Source organism: Ranitomeya imitator, chromosome 3 (assembly GCF_032444005.1).
Source record: "Ranitomeya imitator isolate aRanImi1 chromosome 3, aRanImi1.pri, whole genome shotgun sequence".
NCBI classification, from domain to species: domain Eukaryota; kingdom Metazoa; phylum Chordata; class Amphibia; order Anura; family Dendrobatidae; genus Ranitomeya; species Ranitomeya imitator.
Genome location: NC_091284.1, coordinates 318,580,897 through 318,603,950, shown reverse-complemented (window position 1 = coordinate 318,603,950; position 23,054 = coordinate 318,580,897). Strand labels below are relative to the sequence as shown.

Genomic DNA, 23,054 nt, shown 5'->3' with positions numbered 1-23,054 from the left:
AGAGACCAGAGCAGATTGGACGATAAAAAGAAGAGAGGTACTGGATTTATGTTTGGAGGTGGGGGACGTCAGGAGCCATCCCGTGAGGTCAAAAAACCACCCCAATGACTAGTCGCCCCGGTGGGAGGTAGACTATCTGCCTTCTACCCGGCCTGGTCCAAAATTTCCAGTAGCGATTGGATTTTGGGAATAATAGCTACGGGTCTGCGGCTAGAGTTCTCCTCTATCCCTCAGAATTTCTTCAGAATTACCCCACTCAGGTCCTCTCCAGCAGAACAGGTGGCCCTGGAAATGGAAGTTCACGACCTGCTCAATAAGAATGTCCTATCAGAGGTTCCGGAAGGAGAACAGGGTAGAGAATTCTACTCTCCTCTATTCCTGATACGTAAACCTGACGGCTCCTTTAGAACAATCATTAACCTTAGGGCGCTTAACAATTTCCTGACCGTACAATCATTTAAAATGGAGACTATTAACACCGCAATAAAGCTACTGTTTAAAAACTGCTTTATGGTAGTATTGGATTTAAAGGACGCCTATTACCATATCCCCATTTATGCAGGACACCAACGATTCCTGAGGGTGGCGGTACGGTTGGATGGGGTAGTCAGACACTTCCAGTATAGGGCCCTCCCCTTTGGTATATCGGTCGCCCCTCGGGTGTTTACCAAGGTAATGGCTGAAGTTATGGCACACCTACATGAGTCTGACATTCTAATAATCCCCTACCTGGACGATCTCCTTATCGTAGGTAAAACGGCGGATCACTGTCTGGAACAGTTACATAAAGTAATGTCTGCCCTGGAGCGTCTGGGGTGGATGCTAAATGTTAAAAAATCACGGTTACAGCCCATGAGGGTGCAGCGATTTTTAGGCCTGACCCTGGATTCCCAGGTTCAGGAATGCCGTTTGCCTCACGAGAAAATTGATCGCCTGCACCTTCAGGTGCTAAACGCCTCTAAAAACCCCACCATGTCCCTTAGAAGAGCCATGTCTCTGTTAGGCTCTCTCGTCCTGTATTCCAGCGGTCCGATGGGCCCAGTATCATTCGAGGATACTTCAGGGCGAGGTGCTGTTACAACAAAAAAGGTTGGGGGGATGGAGAGCCTGCTGACCCTATCCCAAGACGCTATTGTATCCCTCGAATGGTGGCTAGACCGAGAGAACCTGTCCACGGGGGTCCCCTGGGAATATAATGTAACTCGTATAGTCACCTTAGACGCTAGCCCTTCTGGGTGGGGGCTCACATGGGGGATATATTGGTCCAGGGGCTTTGGAATCAGCGTCAGATGGAAATGTCCTCCAACCTGAAGGAGTTAACGGCAGTGGAACAGGCAGTTAAAACACTCCTTGTCTATCTACAGGGCCACCACGTGCTGGTATTCTCGGACAATCGGGTCACTGTGGCATATATAAACCACCAAGGCGGGACCCGTTCCAAATCCCTAATGTACGTAGCAGATCGTCTGTTCCAGCTAGCGAGCAACATCTTCTCTCATTGACGGCTCTTCACATAAGAGGAGCAGAAAACACTATGGCGGATTTCTTAAGCCGCAACACATTGAGGCAGGGAGAGTGGTCCCTGAACGGCTCCATCTTCAACCTCATCGTGGAAAGGTGGGTTCAACCGGAGGTAGATCTGTTTGCCACAAAAGAAAACAGAAAAGTGACACAATTCTGCTCTCTGAACCCCAGAGAAAATCCTCTGTCACATATACACCCTCCTCATAGACTGGAACTTCAGGCTAGCTTACACCTTTCCTCCCCTGTCTCTACTTCCTCTGGTGGTGAGGAGAATCAGGAAGGACAAGGCCACAGTGATAGTAATTGCCCCCTTCTGGCCCAGAAGGACCTGGTTTCCATGCCTAAGGGCTATGTCAATATCCGACCCATGGGTCTTGCCAGACATCCCGGATCTCCTATCCCAGGGCCCAGTCTACCATCTTCGGGCGGTTGGCCTTCATCTGACGGCGTGGATTTTGAGCGGGCGCTGTTAAAAGATAGGGGGTTGTCTCCGGGCCTCATTAACACTCTGCTGAAGAGCAGAAAAATAATCACCACAAAAATTTATTTCAGGATCTGGAAGAGATTTCTTCAGAACTCGGGGGTAAAGCTGGTCAGTCAATACTGATAGACCAGATTTTGGAATTCTTACAGAAGGGGTTATCCCCAAATACTCTTAAAGTGCAGGTATCAGCCTTAGGGGCCCTCTTTGGCTGCAACATTGCTGAGAATTACTGGGTCAGCAGATTCATCAGGGCGACAAAACGGTCTAGGCCAATGGTGAAGAATAGGGTCATGCCATGGGACCTGAACCTAGTCCTCTCAGCCATGACAGAGGCCCCATTTGAGCCAATTTCTTCAGCCTCTATTAAAAATCTATCCCTTAAAGTAGCCTTCCTGGTGGCCCTAACATCGGCACGTAGGATAGGAGACATCCAGGCATTATCCAGTGTTCCCCCTTACATGTAGCTTAGGGATGATAGTGATACTGTCCCCTGATCCAGCATATCTTCCTAAAGTAGTGTCCAGATTCCACAGAACACAGGAAATAGTTCTTCCATCTTTCCTCCCCAATCCTACTAACGATAAGGAAAGGAAGCTACACACTTTAGATGTAAAAAGATGTATCCTGGAATATCTAGCAGTGACTGATCCTTGGAAGATAGATAACGCCCTATTCGTGTCCTATCAGGGTAGTAGGAAAGGTCATAGAGCATCGAAATCTACTTTAGCTAGATGGATCAGGGAGGCTATCTCGCTGGCATGCATCTCAAAGGGCAAGCTGGCGCCTGAAGGTCTAAAAGCGCATTCCACTAGAGCTATGGCGGCCTCATGGGCGGAAACATTGGAGGTGTCGATCGACCGAATTTGTAAGGCTGCTACTTGGTCTTCTCCAAACACATTCTATAACCACTATAGATTGAACATGGGTGCCTCTTCTGACCTCTCTTTTGGTGTAAGGGTGCTGCAAGCCGTAGTCCCTCCCTAGTTAGTTACTCTCTGTAATTCTCTCCATATTGCTGTCATGGACGACCGAATAAAGTCTTAGTTACTCACCGGTTAACGGTGTTTTTCGGAGTCCATGACAGCACCTGTACATATCCTCCCGTCTTCTTAAGTTCTGGGTGTACACCTCTTCCTTTGTTTATATAATCACGGGTAGTGAATAGTTAGTTATTGTATCATGGTTTATTATGTATGCTATTAACCTTGGTGGTCCTCTTGTGCTCTGTAAACCAACTGATGCGTGGGAGAGGTGCCGCCCTTATGTATCTGTAGGTTTGCTATTCCTGAAGGGCGGATCCCCTCTCTCCGTAGTGCTGTCATGGACTCCGAAAAACACCGTTAACCGGTGAGTAACTAAGACTTTTCCTTTCCCCTCTTTCCCAGAGCCATAACTTTTTTCTTTTTCTGTCAGTATGGCCATGTGAGGGCTTGTTTTTTTGGGACAAGTTGTACTTTTGAACGACACCATTGGTTTTAACATGTCGGGTACTAGAAAATGGGGAAAAAAATTCCAAGTGCGGTGAAATTGCAAAACAGTGCAATTCCACAGTTGTTTGGGGTATTTTTTTGCATGTTCACTAAATGCTAAAACTCACCTGCCATTATCATTTTCCAGGTTATTACGAGTTCACAGACACCAAACATGTCTAGGTTCTTTTTTATGTAAGTGATAAGAAAAAAATTCCAACATTTGTAAAATAAAAATGGCGCATTTTCCGTTACCCGTAGCGTCTCCAGTTTTCGCGATCTCAGATTGGGTGAGGGCTTATTTTTTGTGCGTCGAGCTGATGTCTTTATTGATACCATTTTGGTGTAGATACGATGATCATGTGATGGGCAGGATTAGCCACTCTGTTCTGGTAAGCGCGAGTTAAATGCCACTGTCAGAGATTGAAAGCGGCATTTAACTATTTAGCAGCCACAGTTGGATCACGTGTCAGCTGTATAGATCAGTTGTCATGTGCCCATAAAGGTGCAGGGGAAGTCTGACATGGGCGTACTATTACGCCCAATGTCGGAAAGGGGTTAAAAAGTATTAATGCCCTGTAAACTTTTCCACATTTTTTCCACATTACATCCTCAAGCATAAAAGTATTGTATTTGGATTTTATGTTATATACCTACACAAAATAACCAAAATGTGTGATGTGTAATAGAAATCATACATGTTTTTTTAAATATTTTAAAAATAGATATCTGAAAATTATGATGTGTATTTGTATTCATCCCCCCTGAGTCAGTGTAGGACCACCTTTTGCTGCAATTACTACTGCAAGTCTTTTGAGAAATGTCTGTAACACCTGTGCACATGCAGAGGCTGAAATTCTTTTCTTCTTTGTAAACTAGCTCTAGCTCAGGGAGATTGGATGAAGAGAATCTTGTCACAGATTCTCAATGGGTTTTCGGTGTGAATTGTGACCATTCAAAACACATGAATATGCTTAAATCTAAACCCTGGGTGCACAATATATTTTGGTCGAAAGGCCACATTGCAATACTTAACCAATCCCAAGGGAAGCTTAAAATGTAAAGGGTGTACTTACATGAATAAATCACCAGAACCACAATCAGTATATTAATACATCACCAGAACCAAGTTATAAGTATTTGAGGAGGATTTGGTAGAGTTTCTGCTTCAAAACAATCAGCGTGAACACATGCTAACGTAAACTGAGTTTTTGAAGCAGAAACTTTTCAAATCATACTCATAACTTAGATTAAAGACTAAGTTTTAACATGACCATGAAGCATGTTATGGTTTGTTACATGTGTATATGAGAACCACCACGGCGTTGCTCCTCTCTGCTCAGCACATCGCTCCTCCAGGATCAGCGCCGTTACCCCCTCTAGGCTCTGTGCCTTACCGTGGCGCTCTACATTCTCATGTGCTCCGATCCTCCAGCACACTGCAGCTGTAGTATTTCTACTTCTGTCTGACGCTCATCCATGCATTGTAGCTTCTATATCCAGTCAATGTCAAAGAAATGCTCTGACGAAGGTCCGGTGTGGACCGAAAACGTTTAGCAGTTTTGTTTGTCTGGATGCATCAATAAATTAAGAAGCTTTTTCTTCTCACATTGAGTGCCAAGTTTTATTCATCTTTATATGAGAACCACCGTCAGTACATGAATGCAGCTCCAGAACCACTTTCAGTACATGAATGAAGCACCAGAACCATCATCAATATATGAATGCACTACCAGAACCACCATCTTTATATGAATGCAGCACCAGAACCACCATCAGTATATGAATGCAGTGCCGGAACCACTATCAGTATATGGATGCAGCACCAGAACCATCATCAATATATGAATGCACCACCAGAACCACCATCTATATATGCATGCAGCACCAGAACCACCATCAGTATATGAATGCAGCACCAGAACCACCATCAGTATATGGATGCACCGCCAGAACCACCGTAAGTACTTATAAACAGCAACCATCATAATGCAGTGATCAAATGTAATGTCAGGTCAGCTTCATGTTTAATTGTATTGCTTGAACCTACCGTTCCCAGTATGCCCTTAACAATAGTAACGAGATACTGGGAGTTGTTACCAGACATCAGACTGTGGACCATATAGGAATCACAATACTGATGAGATGTTGTCAGTAGCACAAATAAACATTTGCAGCCATGTACTTTATAGGTGCCATCCTCTCTGACTGAAGTCGTTCCTAACCTTTTTGTCTACACGTAGTACAGACAGGGCTGAATACAAATGCACGTCACAAATTTCAGATTTATATTTTTTAAATAATTAGAAAACAATTCATCATTTTCTATTTGGTGTTGGAATATCACATAAAATACATTTAATTTGTAGGTGTAACTTGAAAAAATGTGAAATCGTTCACGGGTTATGAATATTTTTTCAAGGCGCTGTACCTGTTTCATGATATTTGTGTAAATAACTTTCAAATTGGCATTTTTTTAAGCACTCTCCCTTACACCTCCCCAAGGTTGAATGCTTTTGTAATTATCCTTTTTTTTCCTTTTACACAGGTACTTTCACTCTCTGCACCAGCATCTCGTACTCTTACTGCAGCACTTACCATGTTTTGCCGAAAGTATGCCAGGCCTGCATGTAACACATTAATTAGCCCACTACTGGCTAAAGCGGAGACAGGTAATCTGAAAAATAATACAGGGCTTTTCCCCTTTTATCTTGTTTGCACAAATCTGTCCTTGCCGTGATGAAAATAACAAGCTGAGCTTTTACTTACCCTCTCCTGGTTCATTGGAGTGTCTCCATCACTGCATCGTTAATTGTGTATAGGCGTTGGCATCGACATCACATCTACAGAGCTGCATTTTTAATATACAAATTAACCTTCTGCCTAGTCGATGGGGCGTTAGTTTTGCCAAACTAGTTGTCCCACTCAGCATCTAATCACACCCCTATGGGCGTGATAACATAATTTCTGCAAAACTCATACATGCGTGCAACTTTCTTTCATACAAGTCATTGCACCTCAGAAATCGGGTGTACACTTCTTGGCTTCAGAGGTGCACTGCACATGTCCGGAAGAAGAGAAGAATCCTGACGTCAGCGATCTTTGGCTACTAAGTTATCCTCGGACTTCTCTGCATCTGGACATGCACAGTGCACCTCTGAAGCCAGGTAGTGTATACCCGATAACTGAGGAACAATGACTTGTATGAAAGAAGGCTGGCAATGACGCCGCATCTTGGAAATTATCACACCTACAGGGGCGTGATTTCATGCTGAATGGGGAGACTAGTCTGGGGAAACAAATGTCCCATCGACTAGTGAAAGGATTAATTTGCATATAAAAAAGGCACTTTAGAAACCCTTTTTCTGAAGATATGTTTGAGTCAAACGGGATAAAGGGCTTGTTAGGCAGGGTGTTTAACACCTTACCGAAAAATGACTTATTGGTAAGTCATATGCCGGCTCCCTGGTTCTGATGTGGGTTCAGTAACTGAGCTGACAGATGATGGCTGTGTCATTCAGCAATAATCTGCTTTTAATGGCCACACATGGGGCTGAGGTCAAGGCTCGGTTGTTAACCGTTAAATGCTGCTGTAAATCTTTGATTGCATCATTTAAAACTCATGTTCTAGGGGTCAATCTGTTCTAACTGCTGATTAGCATGCCTACAATGCGTTCACGAGGCGTCAGTGGGATGTTGTGACTGCCAGGGGGCTACTGAAGACCCCTATGCCTGTCTTGTCTGTGCTCCTGCAAAAGCCAATACAGCCAGTACGTCAAGATAGCCAGAGGGCTGCTGAAGACCACAGTACCTATTTTGACGATACTCATGTGAAAGCAGCCTGTGGCTGGGGTTCATAGAAGACTGATTTTTTTCAATATACAGCAATACTGTTATTACTGTATATAGCATAGGCGACAAGACGATCACAGGTCCAGGTCCCCTAAAATGACTAAAAAATATAATAAAACAGTATTGAAAAAATGTAAAAGTTTGAATCACTCCTATTTTTTATTTTACTGATTTAAAAATGAAGAAATAAAATATAAAATTTACATACATGTTATCTCCAAGTTTCTAAAAGTCCGGTCTTTCAAAATAGAAAATTAATTAACCCAATTGGTGAACAGTGTAAAGATAAAAAAGGTCAAGGCTCTTGGAATGATATGAAAAAACTCTTGCATAGTAATATGGCAATTGCTTTATAGGGGTTTTCCCACAAACAAAAGTTCATTTTATTCTCTAGATCGTGTAATAATGATAACTTCCACAATAGGAAACGATTAAAAATAATGTTCCTGTGCTGAGATAATATTATAAATGTGCCCATACTGTGTACTGTGTAATGGCTGTGTCTGTCCGTGCAGGAACATGGTCTGATCATACCACAGCTCCTGGACAGGGAAGGAACCAAAAGAGAGTTTACAAACAGGACAGCAGGGGGTCACAGCTGATTCTTTTCGTGTGGTAAAACATTTCTCTGCTTGTTTTTAAGCAATGTTTTACCTCACAGAATTAACTGTGGTCCCCTGCTGTCCCACTGTCTGTATACCCGCCTGCCCTGGAGCTGTGGTATGATCAGACCATGTTCCTGTACGGTCAGACACGGCCATTACACAGCACACAGCAGCGGCACATTTATAAGATTACTAGCTGAAGAGCCCGGCGTTGCCTGGGCATAGTAAATATCTGTAGTTAGTTATAGCACCTCACTTGTCTTATTTTCCCATCACGCCTCTCATTTTCCCCCTCACATCTCTCATTTTCTCCCTTACACCTCTCATTTTCCCCCTCACTCCTCTCATTCCCCCCTAACACTTGTCATTTCGACCTCACATCTGTCATTTTCCGATCACTCCACTATTTTCCCTCACTCCTCTCATTTTGCACTCACACCCCTCATTTTCACCTCACACCTCTCATTTTCCCCTCAGTATATACATGTTTGTCATCTCCCTTATGTATAGTATACACCTGTGTCATCTCCTGTATATAGTATATACCCGTATGCCATCTCCCCTGTAAATAGTATATACCTGCTGTATGTCATCTCCTCCTGTATATTGTAAATACCTATGTGTCATCTCCTCCTGTATATAGTATATACCTGTATGTCATCTCTTCTGTATATACTATATACCTGTATGTCATCTCCTGTATATAGTATATACCTGTACGTCATCTCCCCTGTATATAGTATATACCCGCTGTATGTCATCTCCTCCTCTATATACAGTCATGGCCAAAAGTATTGACACCCCTGCAATTCTGTCAGATAATACTCATTTTCTTCCTGAAAATGATAGAAAACACAAATTATTTGGTATTATCTTCATTTAATTTGTCTTAAATGAAAGAACACAAGAGAATGAAGCAAAAAGCAAAACATTGATCATTTCACACAAAACTTCAAAAATGGGCCAGACAAAAGTATTGGCACCCTCAGCCTAATACTTGGTTGCACAACCTTTAGCCAAAATAACTGCGACCAACCGCTTCCGGTAACCATCAATGAGTTTCTTACAATGCTCTGCTGGAATTTTAGACCATTCTTCCTTGGCAAACTGCTCCAGGTCCCTGATATTTGAAGGGTGCCTACTCCAAACTGCCATTTTTATATCTCTCCACTGATGTTCTATGGGATTCAGGTCTGGACTCATTGCTGGCCACCTTAGATGTCTCCAGTGCTTTCTCTCAAACCATTTTCTAGTGCTTTTTGAAGTGTGTTTTGGGTCATTGTCCTGCTGGAAGACTCATTACCTCTGAGGGAGACCCAGCTTTCTCACACTGGGCCCTACATTATGCTGCAAAATTTGTCGGTAGTCTTCAGACTTCATAATGCCATGCACACGGTCAAGCAGTCCAGTGCTAGAGGCAGCAAAGCAACCCCAAAACATTAGGGAACCTCCAACATGTTTGACTGTAGGAACAGTGTTCTTTTCTTTGAATGCCTCTTTTTTTTTTCTCCTGTAAACTCTATGTTGATGCCTTTGCCCAAAAGGCTCTACTTTTGTCTCATCTGACCAGAGAACATTCTTCCAAAATGTTTCTGGCTTTTTCAGGTAAGTCTTGGCAAACTCCAGCCTGGCTTTTTTATGTCTCGGGGTAAGAAGTTGGGTTTTCCTGGGTCTCCTACCATACAGTCCCTTTTCATTCAGATGCCGATGGATAGAACGGGTTGACACTGTTGTACCCTCGGACTGCAGGGCAGCTTGAACTTGTTTGAATGTTAGTCGAGGTTCTTTATCCAACATCCGCACAATCTTGCGTTGAAATCTCTTGTCAATTTTTCTTTTCCGTCCACATCTAGGGAGGTTAGCCACAGTGCCATGGGCTTTAAACTTCTTGATAGTAAGTAAATAACTTGGCACTCAACTTTGTGGATAGTGATAATAAAGAAAATTATATTTATTACTTGAATAGCAGCCCAGCATAAACGTTTCGGTCAAACATTTAGACCTTCTTCAGTAAACCGACTGCTGGTGTAATGGTGAGTATGGGGCACTGATGTACGTAGATAGGGTCCTATGGTGTGGTGTCTGCTGGACCTCGGGTAGATGGAACGTATACGTGTTTTCGTTCCAAATAGGCTTGTAGGATAACTGGCTAGTATGAATAACTTTGACTACAAGAGGTACTGGAGATATGCCAAAAGCACAGGATATGGAGTAGTGTCCAATTTAATAGCATGGAGCAATATGATCCTGGCCGTAAAAGAGGTAATAGGCATAAGGTACCGGAGAGACGGTAGGTAATCTAACGCACAGGGCTTTTCAGGAAGGCTTCATAAGGAAAGCTTCATAGGAAGAGGGCGCTAAAGATCCGCTCCGGTGTGAGATGCGCAGTAGGTGTACATCAACGCGGTGTCCGCCGCTGGTTGAATTCAACCAGCATTCAACCAGCGGCGGACACCGCGTTGATGTACACCTACTGCGCATCTCACACCGGAGCAGATCTTTAGCGCCCTCTTCCTATGAAGCTTTCCTTATGAAGCCTTCCTGAAAAGCCCTGTGCGTTAGATTACCTACCGTCTCTCCGGTACCTTATGCCTATTACCTCTTTTACGGCCAGGATCATATGGCTCCATGCTATTAAATTGGACACTACTCCATATCCTGTGCTTTTGGCATATCTCCAGTACCTCTTGTAGTCAAAGTTATTCATACTAGCCAGTTATCCTACAAGCCTATTTGGAACGAAAACGCGTATACGTTCCATCTACCCGAGGTCCAGCAGACACCACACCATAGGACCCTATCTACGTACATCAGTGCCCCATACTCACCATTACACCAGCAGTCGGTTTACTGAAGAAGGTCTAAATGTTTGACTGAAACGTTTATGCTGGGCTGCTATTCAAGTAATAAATATAATTTTCTTTATTATCACTGTCCACAAAGTTGAGTGCCAAGTTATTTACTTACTATAAGATAACTGGTGTGGGAAACCTTTCTTGAGCACCGACAGTTGTGCCACGATATACTTCACTATTAAACTTCTTGATGACACTGAGCACGGTAGACACAGGAACATTCAGGTCTTTGGAGATGGACTTGTAGCTTTGAGATTGCTCATGCTTCCTCACAATTTGGTTTCTCAAGTCCTCAGACAGTTCTTTGGTCTTCTTTCTTTTATCCATGCTCAATTTGGTACACACAAGGACACAGGACAGAGGTTGAGTCAACTTTAATCCATGTCAAGTGGCTGCAAGTGTGATTTAGTTATTGCCAACACCTGTTAGGTGCCACAGGTAAGTTAAAGTTGCTGTTCATTACACAAATTAGAGAAGCATCACATGATTTTTCGAACAGTGACAATACTTTTGTCCACCCCTTTTTTATGTTTGGTGTGGAATTATATTCAATTTGGCTTTAGGACAATTCTTTTTGTGTTTTTTCATTTAAGACAAATTAAATGAAGATAATAATACCAAAGAATTTGTGTTTGCAATCATTTTCAGGAAGAAAATGAGTATTATCTGACAGAATTGCAGGGGTGTCAATACTTTTGGCCATGATTGTACCCATGTGTCATCTCTTTTATATAGTATATACCTGTATGTCACTGTATGTCATCTCCTCCTGTATATTGTATATACCTGCTGTATGTCATCTCATCCTCAATATACCCATGTGTCATCTCTTTTATATAGCATATACCTGTATGTCATCTCCTATATATAGTATATACATGTGTCATCTCCTCCTGTATATAGTATATAATCTCCTGTATATAGTATATACCTGTAAGTCATCTCCTCCTGTATATAGTATATACCTGTGTCATCTGCTCCTGTATATAGTATATATCTGTGTAATCTCCTCCTGTATATAGTATATACGTGTGTCATTTCCCCTGTATATTGTTTATACCAGTGTGTCATCTCATCCTGTATATAGTATATACGTGTGTCATCTCCTCCTGTATATAGTATATACCTGTTTGTCCTCTCCGCTGTATATAGTATATACCTGTGTCATCTCCCTTGTATATAGTATATACCTGTTTCATCTGCCCTGTATATAGTATGTACCTGTATGTCATCTCCCCTGTATGTAGTATATACCAGTGTGTCATCTCCTCCTGTATATAGTATATATATGTGTGTCATCTCCCCTGTATATAGTATGTACCTGTATGTCATCTCCCCTGTATATAGTATATACCTGTGTCATCTCCCCTGTATATAGTATATATGTGTCATCTCCTCCTGTATATAGTATATACCTGTATGTCATCTCTCCTGTATATAGTATATATCTGTGTGTCATCTTTCCTGTACAGTTAGGGCCAGAAATATTTGGACAGTAACACAAGTTTTATTTTAGCTGTTTACAAAAACATGTTCAGAAATACAATTATATATGTAATATGGGCTGAAAGTGCACACTCCCAGCTGCAATATGATAGTTTCCACATCCAAATCGGAGAAAGGGTTTAGGAATCATAGCTCTGTAATGCATAGCGTCCTCTTTTTCAAGGGACCAAAAGTAATTGGACAATGGACTCTAAGGGCTGCAATTAACTCTGAAGGTGTCTCCCTCGTTAACCTGTAATCAATGAAGTAGTTAAAAGGTCAGGGGTGGATTCCAGGTGTGTGGTTTTGCATTTGGAAGCTGTTGCTGTGAGCAGACAACATGCGGTCAAAGGAACTCTCAATTGAGGTGAAGCAGAACATCCTGAGGCTGAAAAAAAAGAAAAAATCCATCAGAGAGATAGCAGACATGCTTGGAGTAGCAAAATCAACAGTTGGGTACATTCTGAGAAAAAAGGAATTGACTGGTGAGCTTGGGAACTCAAAAAGGCCTGGGCGTCCACGGATGACAACAGTGGTGGATGATCGCCGCATACTCAATTTGGTGAAGAAGAACCCGTTCACAACATCAACTGAAGTCCAGAACACTCTCAGTGAAGTAGGTGTATCTGTCTCTAAGTCAACAGTAAAGAGAAGACTCCATGACAGTAAATACAAAGGGTTCACATCTAGATGCAAACCATTCATCAATACCAAAAATAGACAGGCCAGAGTTAAATTTGCAGAAAAACACCTCAAGAAGCCAGCTCAGTTCTGCAAAAGTATTCTATGGACAGATGAGACAAAGATCAACCTGTACCAGAATGATGGGAAGAAAAAAGTTTGGAGAAGAAAGGGAACGGCACATGATCCAAGGCACACCACATCCTCTGTAAAACATGGTGGAGGCAACGTGATGGCATGGGCATGCATGGCTTTCAATGGCACTGGGTCACTTGTGTTTATTGATGACATAAGAGCAGACAAGAGTAGCCGGATGAATTCTGAAGTGTACCGGGATATACTTTCAGCCCAGATTCAGCCAAATGCTGCAAAGTTGATTGGATGGCGCTTCATAGTACAGATGGACAATGACCCCAAGCATACAGCCAAAGCTACCCATGAGTTCATGAGTGCCAAAAAGTGGAACATTCTGCAATGGCCAAGTCAATCTCCAGATCTAAACCCAATTGAGCATGCATTTCACTTGCTCAAATCCAGACTTAAGACGGAAAGACCCACAAACAAGCAAGACCTGAAGGCTGCGGCTGTAAAGGCCTGGCAAAGCATTAAGAAGGAGGAAACCCAGCGTTTGGTGATGTCCATGGGTTCCAGACTTAAGGCAGTGATTGCCTCCAAAGTATTTGCAACAAAATATTGAAAATAAAAATATTTTGTTTGGGTTATGTTTATTTGTCCAATTACTTTTGACCTCCTAAAATGTGGAGTGTTTGTAAAGAAATGTGTACAATTCCTACATTTTCTATCAGATATTTTTGTTCAACCCTTCAAATTAAACGTTACAATCTGCACTTGAATTCTGTTGTAGAGGTTTCATTTCAAATCCAATGTGGTGGCATGCAGAGCCCAACTCGCGAAAATTGTGTCACTGTCCAAATATTTCTGGCCCTAACTGTATATAGTATATATCTGTATGTCATCTCCTCCTGTATTAGACTGCGTTCACACATTATTTGGTCAGTATTTTTACCTCAGTATTTGTAAGCTAAATTGGCAGCCTGATAAATCTCCAGCCAACAGGAAGCCCTCCCCCCCGGCTGCATATATTAGCTCACACATACACATAATAGACAGGTCATGTGACTGACAGCTGCCGGATTTCCTATATGGTACATTTGTTGCTCTTGTAGTTTGTCTGCTTATTAATAAGATTTTTATTTTTGAAGGATAATACCAGACGTGTGTGTTTTAGGGCAAGTTTAATTTGTCAAGTTGTGTGTTGAGTTGCATGTGGCTACATGCATGTAGCGACTTTTGTGAGATGAGTTTTGTGTGGCGACATGCGTTTAGCAATTTTTTGTGTGTCGAGTTGCATGTGACAGGTTAGGCTACGTTCACATTTGCGTTGCTGGGCACAGCGTCGGCAACGCATCCAACAACGCAGCGTTTTGCGACGCATGCGTTGTCATAGGATCGTACAGAGCAGGAATGTCGGCGCAGGAAAAACGCTGCAAGTACCGTCTTCTGCGCCCTCTTTGTGCGTCAATATGACGCATGCGTCACAAAACACAATACAACGCATGTCCATGCGCCCCCCATGTTAGATAGGGGCCCATGACGCATGCATCGCCGACGCTGCGCCCAACACTGCAAATGTGAACCTAGCCTTAGTGTAGCAAGTTGTGTGCAGCGAGTTTTGCGCGTAGCGAGTTTTATGTGTGGTGCGTTTTGAGTATGTGCAAGTTTTGTGTGAGGTAATTTTGCATGTGTTGCAACTTTTGTGCATGTGGCAATTTTTCCGCGTGTGCAAGTTTTGCATGTGGCGAGCTTTCCATGAGGTGAGTTTTGCACGTGTGGCGAGTTTTGCGTGAGCCTAGTTTTGCATTTGGCGAGTTTTGCACGTGGCGAGTTTTGAGCGGCGACTTTTGTGCTTAGACTTTTATGTGGCGAGGTTGGTGTATGTGTGGTGAAATGTGTGCTGAGGGTGGTATATGTGTTCAAGCACGTGGTAGTGTGTGGCGCATTTTGTGTGTGTGTTCATATCCCCGTGTGTGGGGAGTATCCCATGTCGGGGCCCCACCTTAGCAACTGTATGCTAAATACTCTTTGGCGCCATCGCTCTCACTCTTTAAGTCCCCCTTGTTCACATCTGGCAGCTGTCAATTTGCCTCCAACACTTTTCCTGTCACTATTTCCACATTATGTAGAAAGGGGCAAAATTGTTTGGTGAATTGGAACACGCGGGGTTAAAATTTCGCCTCACAACATAGCCTATGACGCTCTCAGGGTCCAGACGTGTGACTGTGCAAAATATTGTGGCTGTAGCTGCAACGGTGCAGATGCCAATCCTGGACACACACTCACACACACACACACACACACACACACAGACACACACACACACACACACTCAGCTTTATATATTAAATCTCAGCACAGGAACGTTTTATTTAACCACATCAAATTGTGGAACATATTTTTATTGCAAAATGAAGAGAAATCCATCTCCATGAACAGCAAATAATTTATTCACAAAAATGCTTCAATGACGTACAGAGTCAGCAGTGCTGCTTACAATGCACACATGTCACCATTGGACTGGCGGGTAAATTGGGACCAGGGGCACCTTTCCTGGCCCTAGGTCTAGGGGGTGCCCTAACTCGCCCTGTTCCCCGGGATACCTCAGATGGCGAGGATGCCGGGGCTTCCGCCCTCGCCCTGTCTGCTGACTGCCGCCCTGCGTCTGTCCCCCTCCCCACCTGGGGAGGAGAGGCGCTACCGTGTACAACAGTACACCAACCCGACAAACAGGGGAACAAAGACAAGGGTAAAAAGAAAATTCCACTCACACAAAATATGCTCTCACAAATAACAAAGGTATCCACCAGGGTGTGAAGGACGGGGAAGGTAAATAAAGCAGGTAAGGGATGAGGAATTTTCCAAGCATACAAACCATACAACTGTCCACAATAAATTCCTCCAGCTCTCCAAACTCCAGCTCCTCACTACACCAGGTCTATCAAGAAAGTGCTATCTCAGACAAAGATCTGACCAGAAGGCCTAGCTTTTATAGGAGAGATGAGTGGCTAACCAAGCACAGCTGAAAGCAGGAATTTGCACATGGCCTATTAACCCCTGTCCTGCTGAAAGAAAACCAAAACACCTTTAATACACAGGAGAAGTGCTTCTTCTCAGCGATGAAGCAGAAGCCGTCAGACGCCGTGGTCTTCTGGTACTGCTCTGTCGCGGTAACTCCGTGACAACACATCAACGTGTTTCAGGTGTCTACACACCCATGATTATTAATGGTTTGTAAAAACCTGAAATGCGTTGATGTGTGCTCTGTAAGCTGTACTGCTGACTGTATGTCCATGAAGCATTTTTGTGAATCAAATATTTGCTGTTCATGGAGATGGATTATACTTCATTTTGCCATGGCTAATTAAGCCAATGTGTAATATAATGACACAGCAGAGGTCCCCAACGTTTCTGACCTTGAGAGCTACATTCAACTCTGAGAGAGAGTCACAAGCCACATCCAGCCTTGAGAGAGGGTCTTGAGCCACATCCAGCCTTGAGAGGGGGTCGCGAGGCACATTCAGCTCCCTCCCCCTCACAGTAGTGACAGCCAAAGCCCCCATTACAGACATAATGGTAACCAAAGCTTTTCCACAAAAATCACCCCAAACAGTATACCAAGATCCAGGGGTTCCTACAATACCCCCATTCAGTGTTCTTCTATAAAGCACTCCCAAGACACTGTCACATCCAGATTCAAGCACCTCCTCTGACAGGTGGTATCATCTTGAAGCGCATGAAGAGAAGGACAGCACCACAGCAATTGTGAAAAAACAGCTCCCGTATTTATTCTGCCATCTGCAACATTTCGGTCCGTGGACCTTTTTCAAGCATCCACGGACCGAAATGTTGCAGATGGCAGAATAAATACGGGAGCTGTTTTTTCACAATTGCTGTGGTGCTGTCCCTCTCTTCATGCGCTTCTGGATTTACCTACTGGGATCGATCCCCTGGTGAGGACGTGCACTCTGCTGTCCATAGAGACATTGCCATTATAGGGTGCGGCTTTACTATTAATATTTGATACTTAGGTGGTATCATCTTGTCTCTAGAGTACCATACTTCATTGATCTCTGAACCCCTAAGACCAGTATATGTGCATCCAGATCTGCTCTTCTGTGCAGGGCTACTCCCAAAATTCACCATTTTCAGATGTGCTCTTCATACCTGTTTGCTAGACATGAAGCTAATTAACCAAGCTGGCAGACAACTGCGAGCCACAATTCATGGGACCGCGAACCACATGTGGCTCCTGAGCTACAGGTTGGGGACCCCTGTGGTACAATATATAGAGATATGCACGGCTGGTTTTAGACAAATTGGGGCCTTGGGCAAAAGTTTAAAGTAGGGCCCTAAATGCTAACACATTGTACCATCATGCAGAAAAGTTTAGGTTGCATGCAGGCTGTATTCAGGGCATTAAATGAGCACAATCAACAATATTTTGTCATTGAGTGCTTTTTTAACAGACTCTTTACACGAACGTACGAATGATGGACACAGATCAATCACTATTAGATCATTCTGTCATGTTGTATCATGTTATCAGCAGCACTTCTGTAGCTTACACCAGGTGATGAGCTGCTGCAAATAATGATTTTTGTTCCGCCATAAACAGTCAACTTGATGAATGAGCAACATTTTACTCTTTCGTTGGGCGATTGCCGACATGTTTACACCAATGTACTCTTGTCTGCTCTGCCAGTATTTATAAATGTGGATGCTACACACACAAAGTATGTGACACACACAATATATGTATACACACAAAGCACACATGAATGTTCACACAGAGAAAAGTGCCCTATTTTCACAGACTGTCCAGAAATTTCTGGTCAGTTGGCAACCATAGCAAAACCTCGTAAAACACACCACAGCTACTGCAAAACCTCATAATACACCTCGGCTTCTGCAGAACCTCATAATATACTTCAGTTGCTGCAGAACCTCATAATATACTTCAGCTGCTGCAGAACCTCATAATATACTTCAGCTGCTGCAGAACCTCATAATATACTTCAGCTGCTGCATAACCACATAATATACTTTAGCTGCTGCAGAACATCGCAATACACCTGAACTTCTATCAAAGCTTTAAATTGATAAAATGGCTTTTATTCCCACATTGAACCATTACATGTGATCTGCAGATAACAGTGACTCCATGTAACGTGTGACTCTGAGGCTTCCAATGTTATTTTGCCACTAGTTAAGGACCTGACAGCTGATTCCTACTGCATTACCCGGGCAGCATGAATCAGAGATCAGCTCCAGTAATGCAGCAGTGTATGTGTTACTCTGGTGCTGCTACGTTTCAGAGAAAACATACATATAATTTCCGTCTGGGGATGATGCAACCAGGATTATTAGCTCGAGAGGCTGGTATATGGCAGCTTCTCCCTGCTTTGCTACCCCAGACTGACAGGTCACCCTGAGATTATACTTCTGAAAGTTGTCATTGACATGATGAATCCTAAAGTAGCGGTTGTCACGTGATCGCTCACATGCAATTTGCCGACTTGTGATCATGTACTAACTGTCTCCTCCTGCTTTTATCAACTGAAAATTAGAATAATCCAAGAAGCAGGAGGAAACCTTAGTCAGCACTTGACCGCCCACCTGCTCTGTGAAATCCTGACAGCATACACATCACACGTTATCACAATTCTGCCGTCACATAGTGACTGCCTACTTTTGTGTCAAGCCTGGACAACCCCATTAATGCACCCCCCCCCCCCTTCTTCCCTATATGACACTCATTGTGTTTCCCCAGTGCTCTACTGCTATTTAAAAGAAGAAAAAAAAAGAATCTGTCCCCAGTCCCACTCCGATTTGCTTGTTCCTCTTCATTCTGTTTCCCTGCCCCACACTTACTCTATAGCCATGGGCCCATCCAAGGCCCATAGCAGCAGAGCATGCTGAAGTCATTTCACAGGCTGTGGCTGACATAATTATACATACTGTACATACATACAGGTAGGTAGTGTTCACACAAGCACTGGATTCTTGTGTCAACACAATCTTGACGTTTATTTTCACAGGTTGCGCAGCACCGAAAAACAAAATAATGAACACAAAATCCCTAGCTTTATCCAGGCGCTAACTAACCAAAATAGACCCTGGCGACTCATACATAGCTGAGCAAGGCTCAGTTCGGTCACACAAAACTGCTATTGTACATAGCAACCACTGATACTTGCAGTTTGGGGCACATGGTCTATGCAGTCTCTTCTTCGAGAGAAACTCTGGTTTGTCTCTCACTTGAGCTCCAATATAATCCAGTGTGCTCAGCTTCCCTCAGCAGACTGACTAAGGTGAACACCGAGACAGCCAGGTGCAGCCTGTAGAGTTAGAGTTTAACTTTAGCCTACCTGGCTTTGCTACATCCTATATTATGCATAGGATGTTACATAAATAGATATACCGTATTTTTTGGACTGCAAGACGCATCGGACCATAAGACGCACCTAGGTTTTAGAGGAGGAAATTAGGGGAAAAAAACTGAAGCAAAAAATGTGGTCAATTCTGTTAAGATCACCTATCCTGGTAAATATGGTCCCCCCATCCTTATTCTGGTATGCATGGATCCATCCTTATTCTGGTAAGATTGGCCCCATCCCAGTCCTGGTATGCGTGGTCCCATTCTTATTCTGGTATGCATGACCCCATCCTTATTCTGGTATGCATGGATCCATCTTTATTCTGGTATGATTTGCCCCATCCCAGTCCTGGTATGCATGGTCCCATTCTTACTCTGGTATGCATGGCCCCATCCTTATTCTGGTATGCATGGCCCCATCCTTATTCTGGTATGCATGGCCCCATCCTTATTCTGGTATGCATGGCCCCATCCTTATTCTGGTATGCTTGGCCCCATCCTTATTCTGGTAGGCATGGACCCATCCTAATTCTGGTATGATTGGCCCTATCCCAGTCCTGATATGCATGGACCCATTCTTATTCTGATATGATTGATTGGCCCCATCCTGTTCCTAGTATGACTGATTGGACCCCATCCCATTCCTGGTATGATTGATTGGCCCCATCCTGTTCCTGGTATGATTGATTGGCCCCATCCCATTCCTGGTATGATTGATTGGCCCCAACCCGTTCCTGGTATGATTAATTGCCCCATCCTGTTCCTGGTATGATTGATTGGCCCCATCCCATTCCTGGTATGATTGACTGGCCCCACCAGTTCCTGGTATGATTAATTGCCCCATCCAGTTCCTGGTATGATTGATTGGCCCTATCCAGTTCCTGGTATGATTGACTGGCCCCATCCAGTTCCTGGTATGACTGATTGGCCCCATCCCCTTGCTGGTATGATTGATTGGCCCCATCTCCTTATTGGTATGATTGATTGGCCCCATCCAGTTCTGATATGATTGATTGGTCCCATCCCGTTCCTGGTTTACATGGCCTCATCCAGTTCCCGGTGTGATTCATTGCACCATCCAGTTCCTGGTATGATTGATTGGCCCCATCCCCTTGCTGGTATGATTGCATCGCCCCATCCAGTTCCTCGTATGATTGATTGGCCCTATCCAGTTCATGGTATGATTGATTGGCCCCATCCAGTTCCTGGTATACATGGCTCCATCCAGTTCCTGGTATGATTGAGTGGCCCCATCCCCTTGCTAGTATGATTGATTGTCCCCATCCAGTTCCTGGTATGATTGATGGGCCCAATCCAGATCCTGGTATACATGGCTCCATCCAGTTCCTGGTATGATTGCCCCATCCAGTTCCTGGTGTGATTGATTGCCCCATCCAGTTCCTGGTATGATTGATTGGCCCCATCCCCTTGCTGGTATGAATGATTGGCCCCATCCAGTTCCTGGTATGATTGATTGCCCCATCCAGTTCCTGGTATGATTGATTGGCCCCATCCCCTTGCTGGTATGAATGATTGGCCCCATCCAGTTCCTGGCATGATTGATTGGCCCCATCCAGTTCCTGGTATGATTGATTGGCCCTATCCAGTTCCTGGTATGATTGATTGGCCCCATCCAGTTCCTGGTATGATTGATTGCCCCATCGAGTTCCTAGTATGATTGATTGGCCCCATCCCCTTGCTGGTATGAATGGTTGGCCCCATCCAGTTCCTAGTATGATTGATTGGCCCCATCCCCTTGCTGGTATGAATGGTTGGCCCCATCCAGTTCTTGGTGTGATTGATTGGCCCCATCCAGTTCCTGGTATGATTCATTGGCCCCATCCCCTTGCTGGTATGGTTGATTGGCCCCATCCCCTTCCTGGTATGATTGATTGGCCCCATCTGTTGTGAATTCTGTGGCAGAGCTCCCTCCTGTGGTCACAAGTGGTACTGCGGCTTCTGAGTTTCCTTCCTCAGGTGATGTGGTGAAGTCGTTAGGTGCTGCTCTATTTAACTCCATCTAGTGCTTTGCTCCTGGCCTCCAGTCAATGTTCTAATATTGGTCTTGCTTCCTCCTGGATCGTTCCTGTGGCCTGTCTGCTCTGCATAAGCTAAGTTTTGCTTGTGTTATTTTTGTTTGCTATTTTTTCTGTCCAGCTTGCTTAATTGGATTTTCTGGCTTGCTGGAAGCTCTGGGACGCAGAGGGAGCACCTCCGTACCGTTAGTCGGTGCGGAGGGTCTTTTTGCCCCCTCTGCGTGGTTGTTTGTAGGGTTTTGTGTTGACCGCAAAGTTATCTTTCCTATCTTTGGTCTGTTCAGTAAGTTGGGCCTCACTTTGCTAAATCTATTTAATCTCTGCGTTTGTATTTTCATCTCTACTCACAGTCATTATATGTGGGGGGCTGCCTTTTCCTTTGGGGTATTTCTCTGAGGCAAGGTAGGCTTATTTTTCTATCTTAGGCCTAGCTAGTTTCTCAGGCTGTGCCGAGTTGCATAGGGAGCGTTAGGCGCAATCCACGGCTGCCTCTAGTGTGGTTGGATAGGATTAGGGATTGCGGTCAGCAGAGTTCCCACGTCTCAGAGCTCATCCTATGTCTTTTGGTTATTGTCAGGTCACTTTGTGTGCTCTGAACTTCAAGGTCCATTGTGGTTCTGAATTACCTAATCATAACAGTACTGGAGGCCCAAAGTACTAATGCTTCTCAATAGAGGGAAAAAAGAAGTTCTGAGACCATGTTCTGAGACCATTTTTTTTTCTTTGCACTGTGTTTTGCCTTTTTTTTCCCCTAGACATTTGGGTGGTTCAGGACACAGGTGTAGTGATGGACATTAAAGGTCTGTCTTCATGTGTGGATCATCTCACTGCAAGAGTACAAAATATTCAAGACTTTGTGGTTCAGAATTCTATGTTGGAGCCAGGAATTCCTATTCCTGATTTGTTTTCTGGAGATAGAGCTAAATTTCTGAGTTTCAAAAATAATTGTAAACTGTTTCTGGCTTTGAAACCTTGCTCCTCTGGTGACCCAGTTCAACAGGTTAGGATCATTATTTCTTTATTACGTGGCGACCCTCAAGACTGGGCATTTTCCCTTGCGCCAGGAGATCCTGCATTATGTAATATTGATGCGTTTTTCCTGGCGCTCGGATTGCTGTACGATGAACCTAATTCGGTGGATCAGGCAGAGAAAAATTTGCTGGCTCTGTGTCAGGGTCAGGATGAGATAGAGATTTATTGTCAGAAGTTTAGAAAGTGGTCCGTGCTCACTCAATGGAATGAAGGTGCGCTGGCAGCTATTTTCAGAAAGGGTCTCTCTGAAGCCCTTAAGGATGTCATGGTGGGATTTCCCATGCCTGCTGGTCTGAATGAGTCTGTCTTTGGCCATTCAGATCGGTCGACGCTTGCGTGAGCGTAAATCTGTGCACCATTTGGCGGTATTATCCGAGCATAAACCTGAGCCTATGCAGTGCGATAGGACTTTGACCAGAGTTGAACGGCAAGAACACAGACGTCAGAATGGGCTGTGTTTCTACTGTGGTGATTCCACTCATGCTATCTCCGATTGTCCTAAGCGCACTAAGCGGTTCGCTAGGTCTGCCACCATTGGTACGGTACAGTCAAAATTTCTTTTGTCCGTTACTTTGAT

At 43.9% G+C, this 23,054-nt stretch overlaps 1 protein-coding gene and 1 long non-coding RNA gene across 2 annotated transcripts in view; one reads left to right on the top strand and one right to left on the bottom strand.

Annotated features, from left to right (window-relative positions):
• FANCE (FA complementation group E) overlaps positions 1–23,054 on the top strand; it is a 119,454-nt gene that overhangs the window by 42,403 nt on the left and 53,997 nt on the right. The window contains exon 7 of the mRNA XM_069756617.1: positions 6,026–6,149. Coding sequence (XP_069612718.1) covers positions 6,026–6,149 — 124 coding nt within the window. The remainder of the gene's footprint in view (positions 1–6,025; positions 6,150–23,054) is intronic.
• The window catches only part of LOC138669832 (uncharacterized), a 135,003-nt gene that overhangs the window by 61,721 nt on the left and 50,228 nt on the right, over positions 1–23,054 (bottom strand). The window lies entirely within an intron of this gene.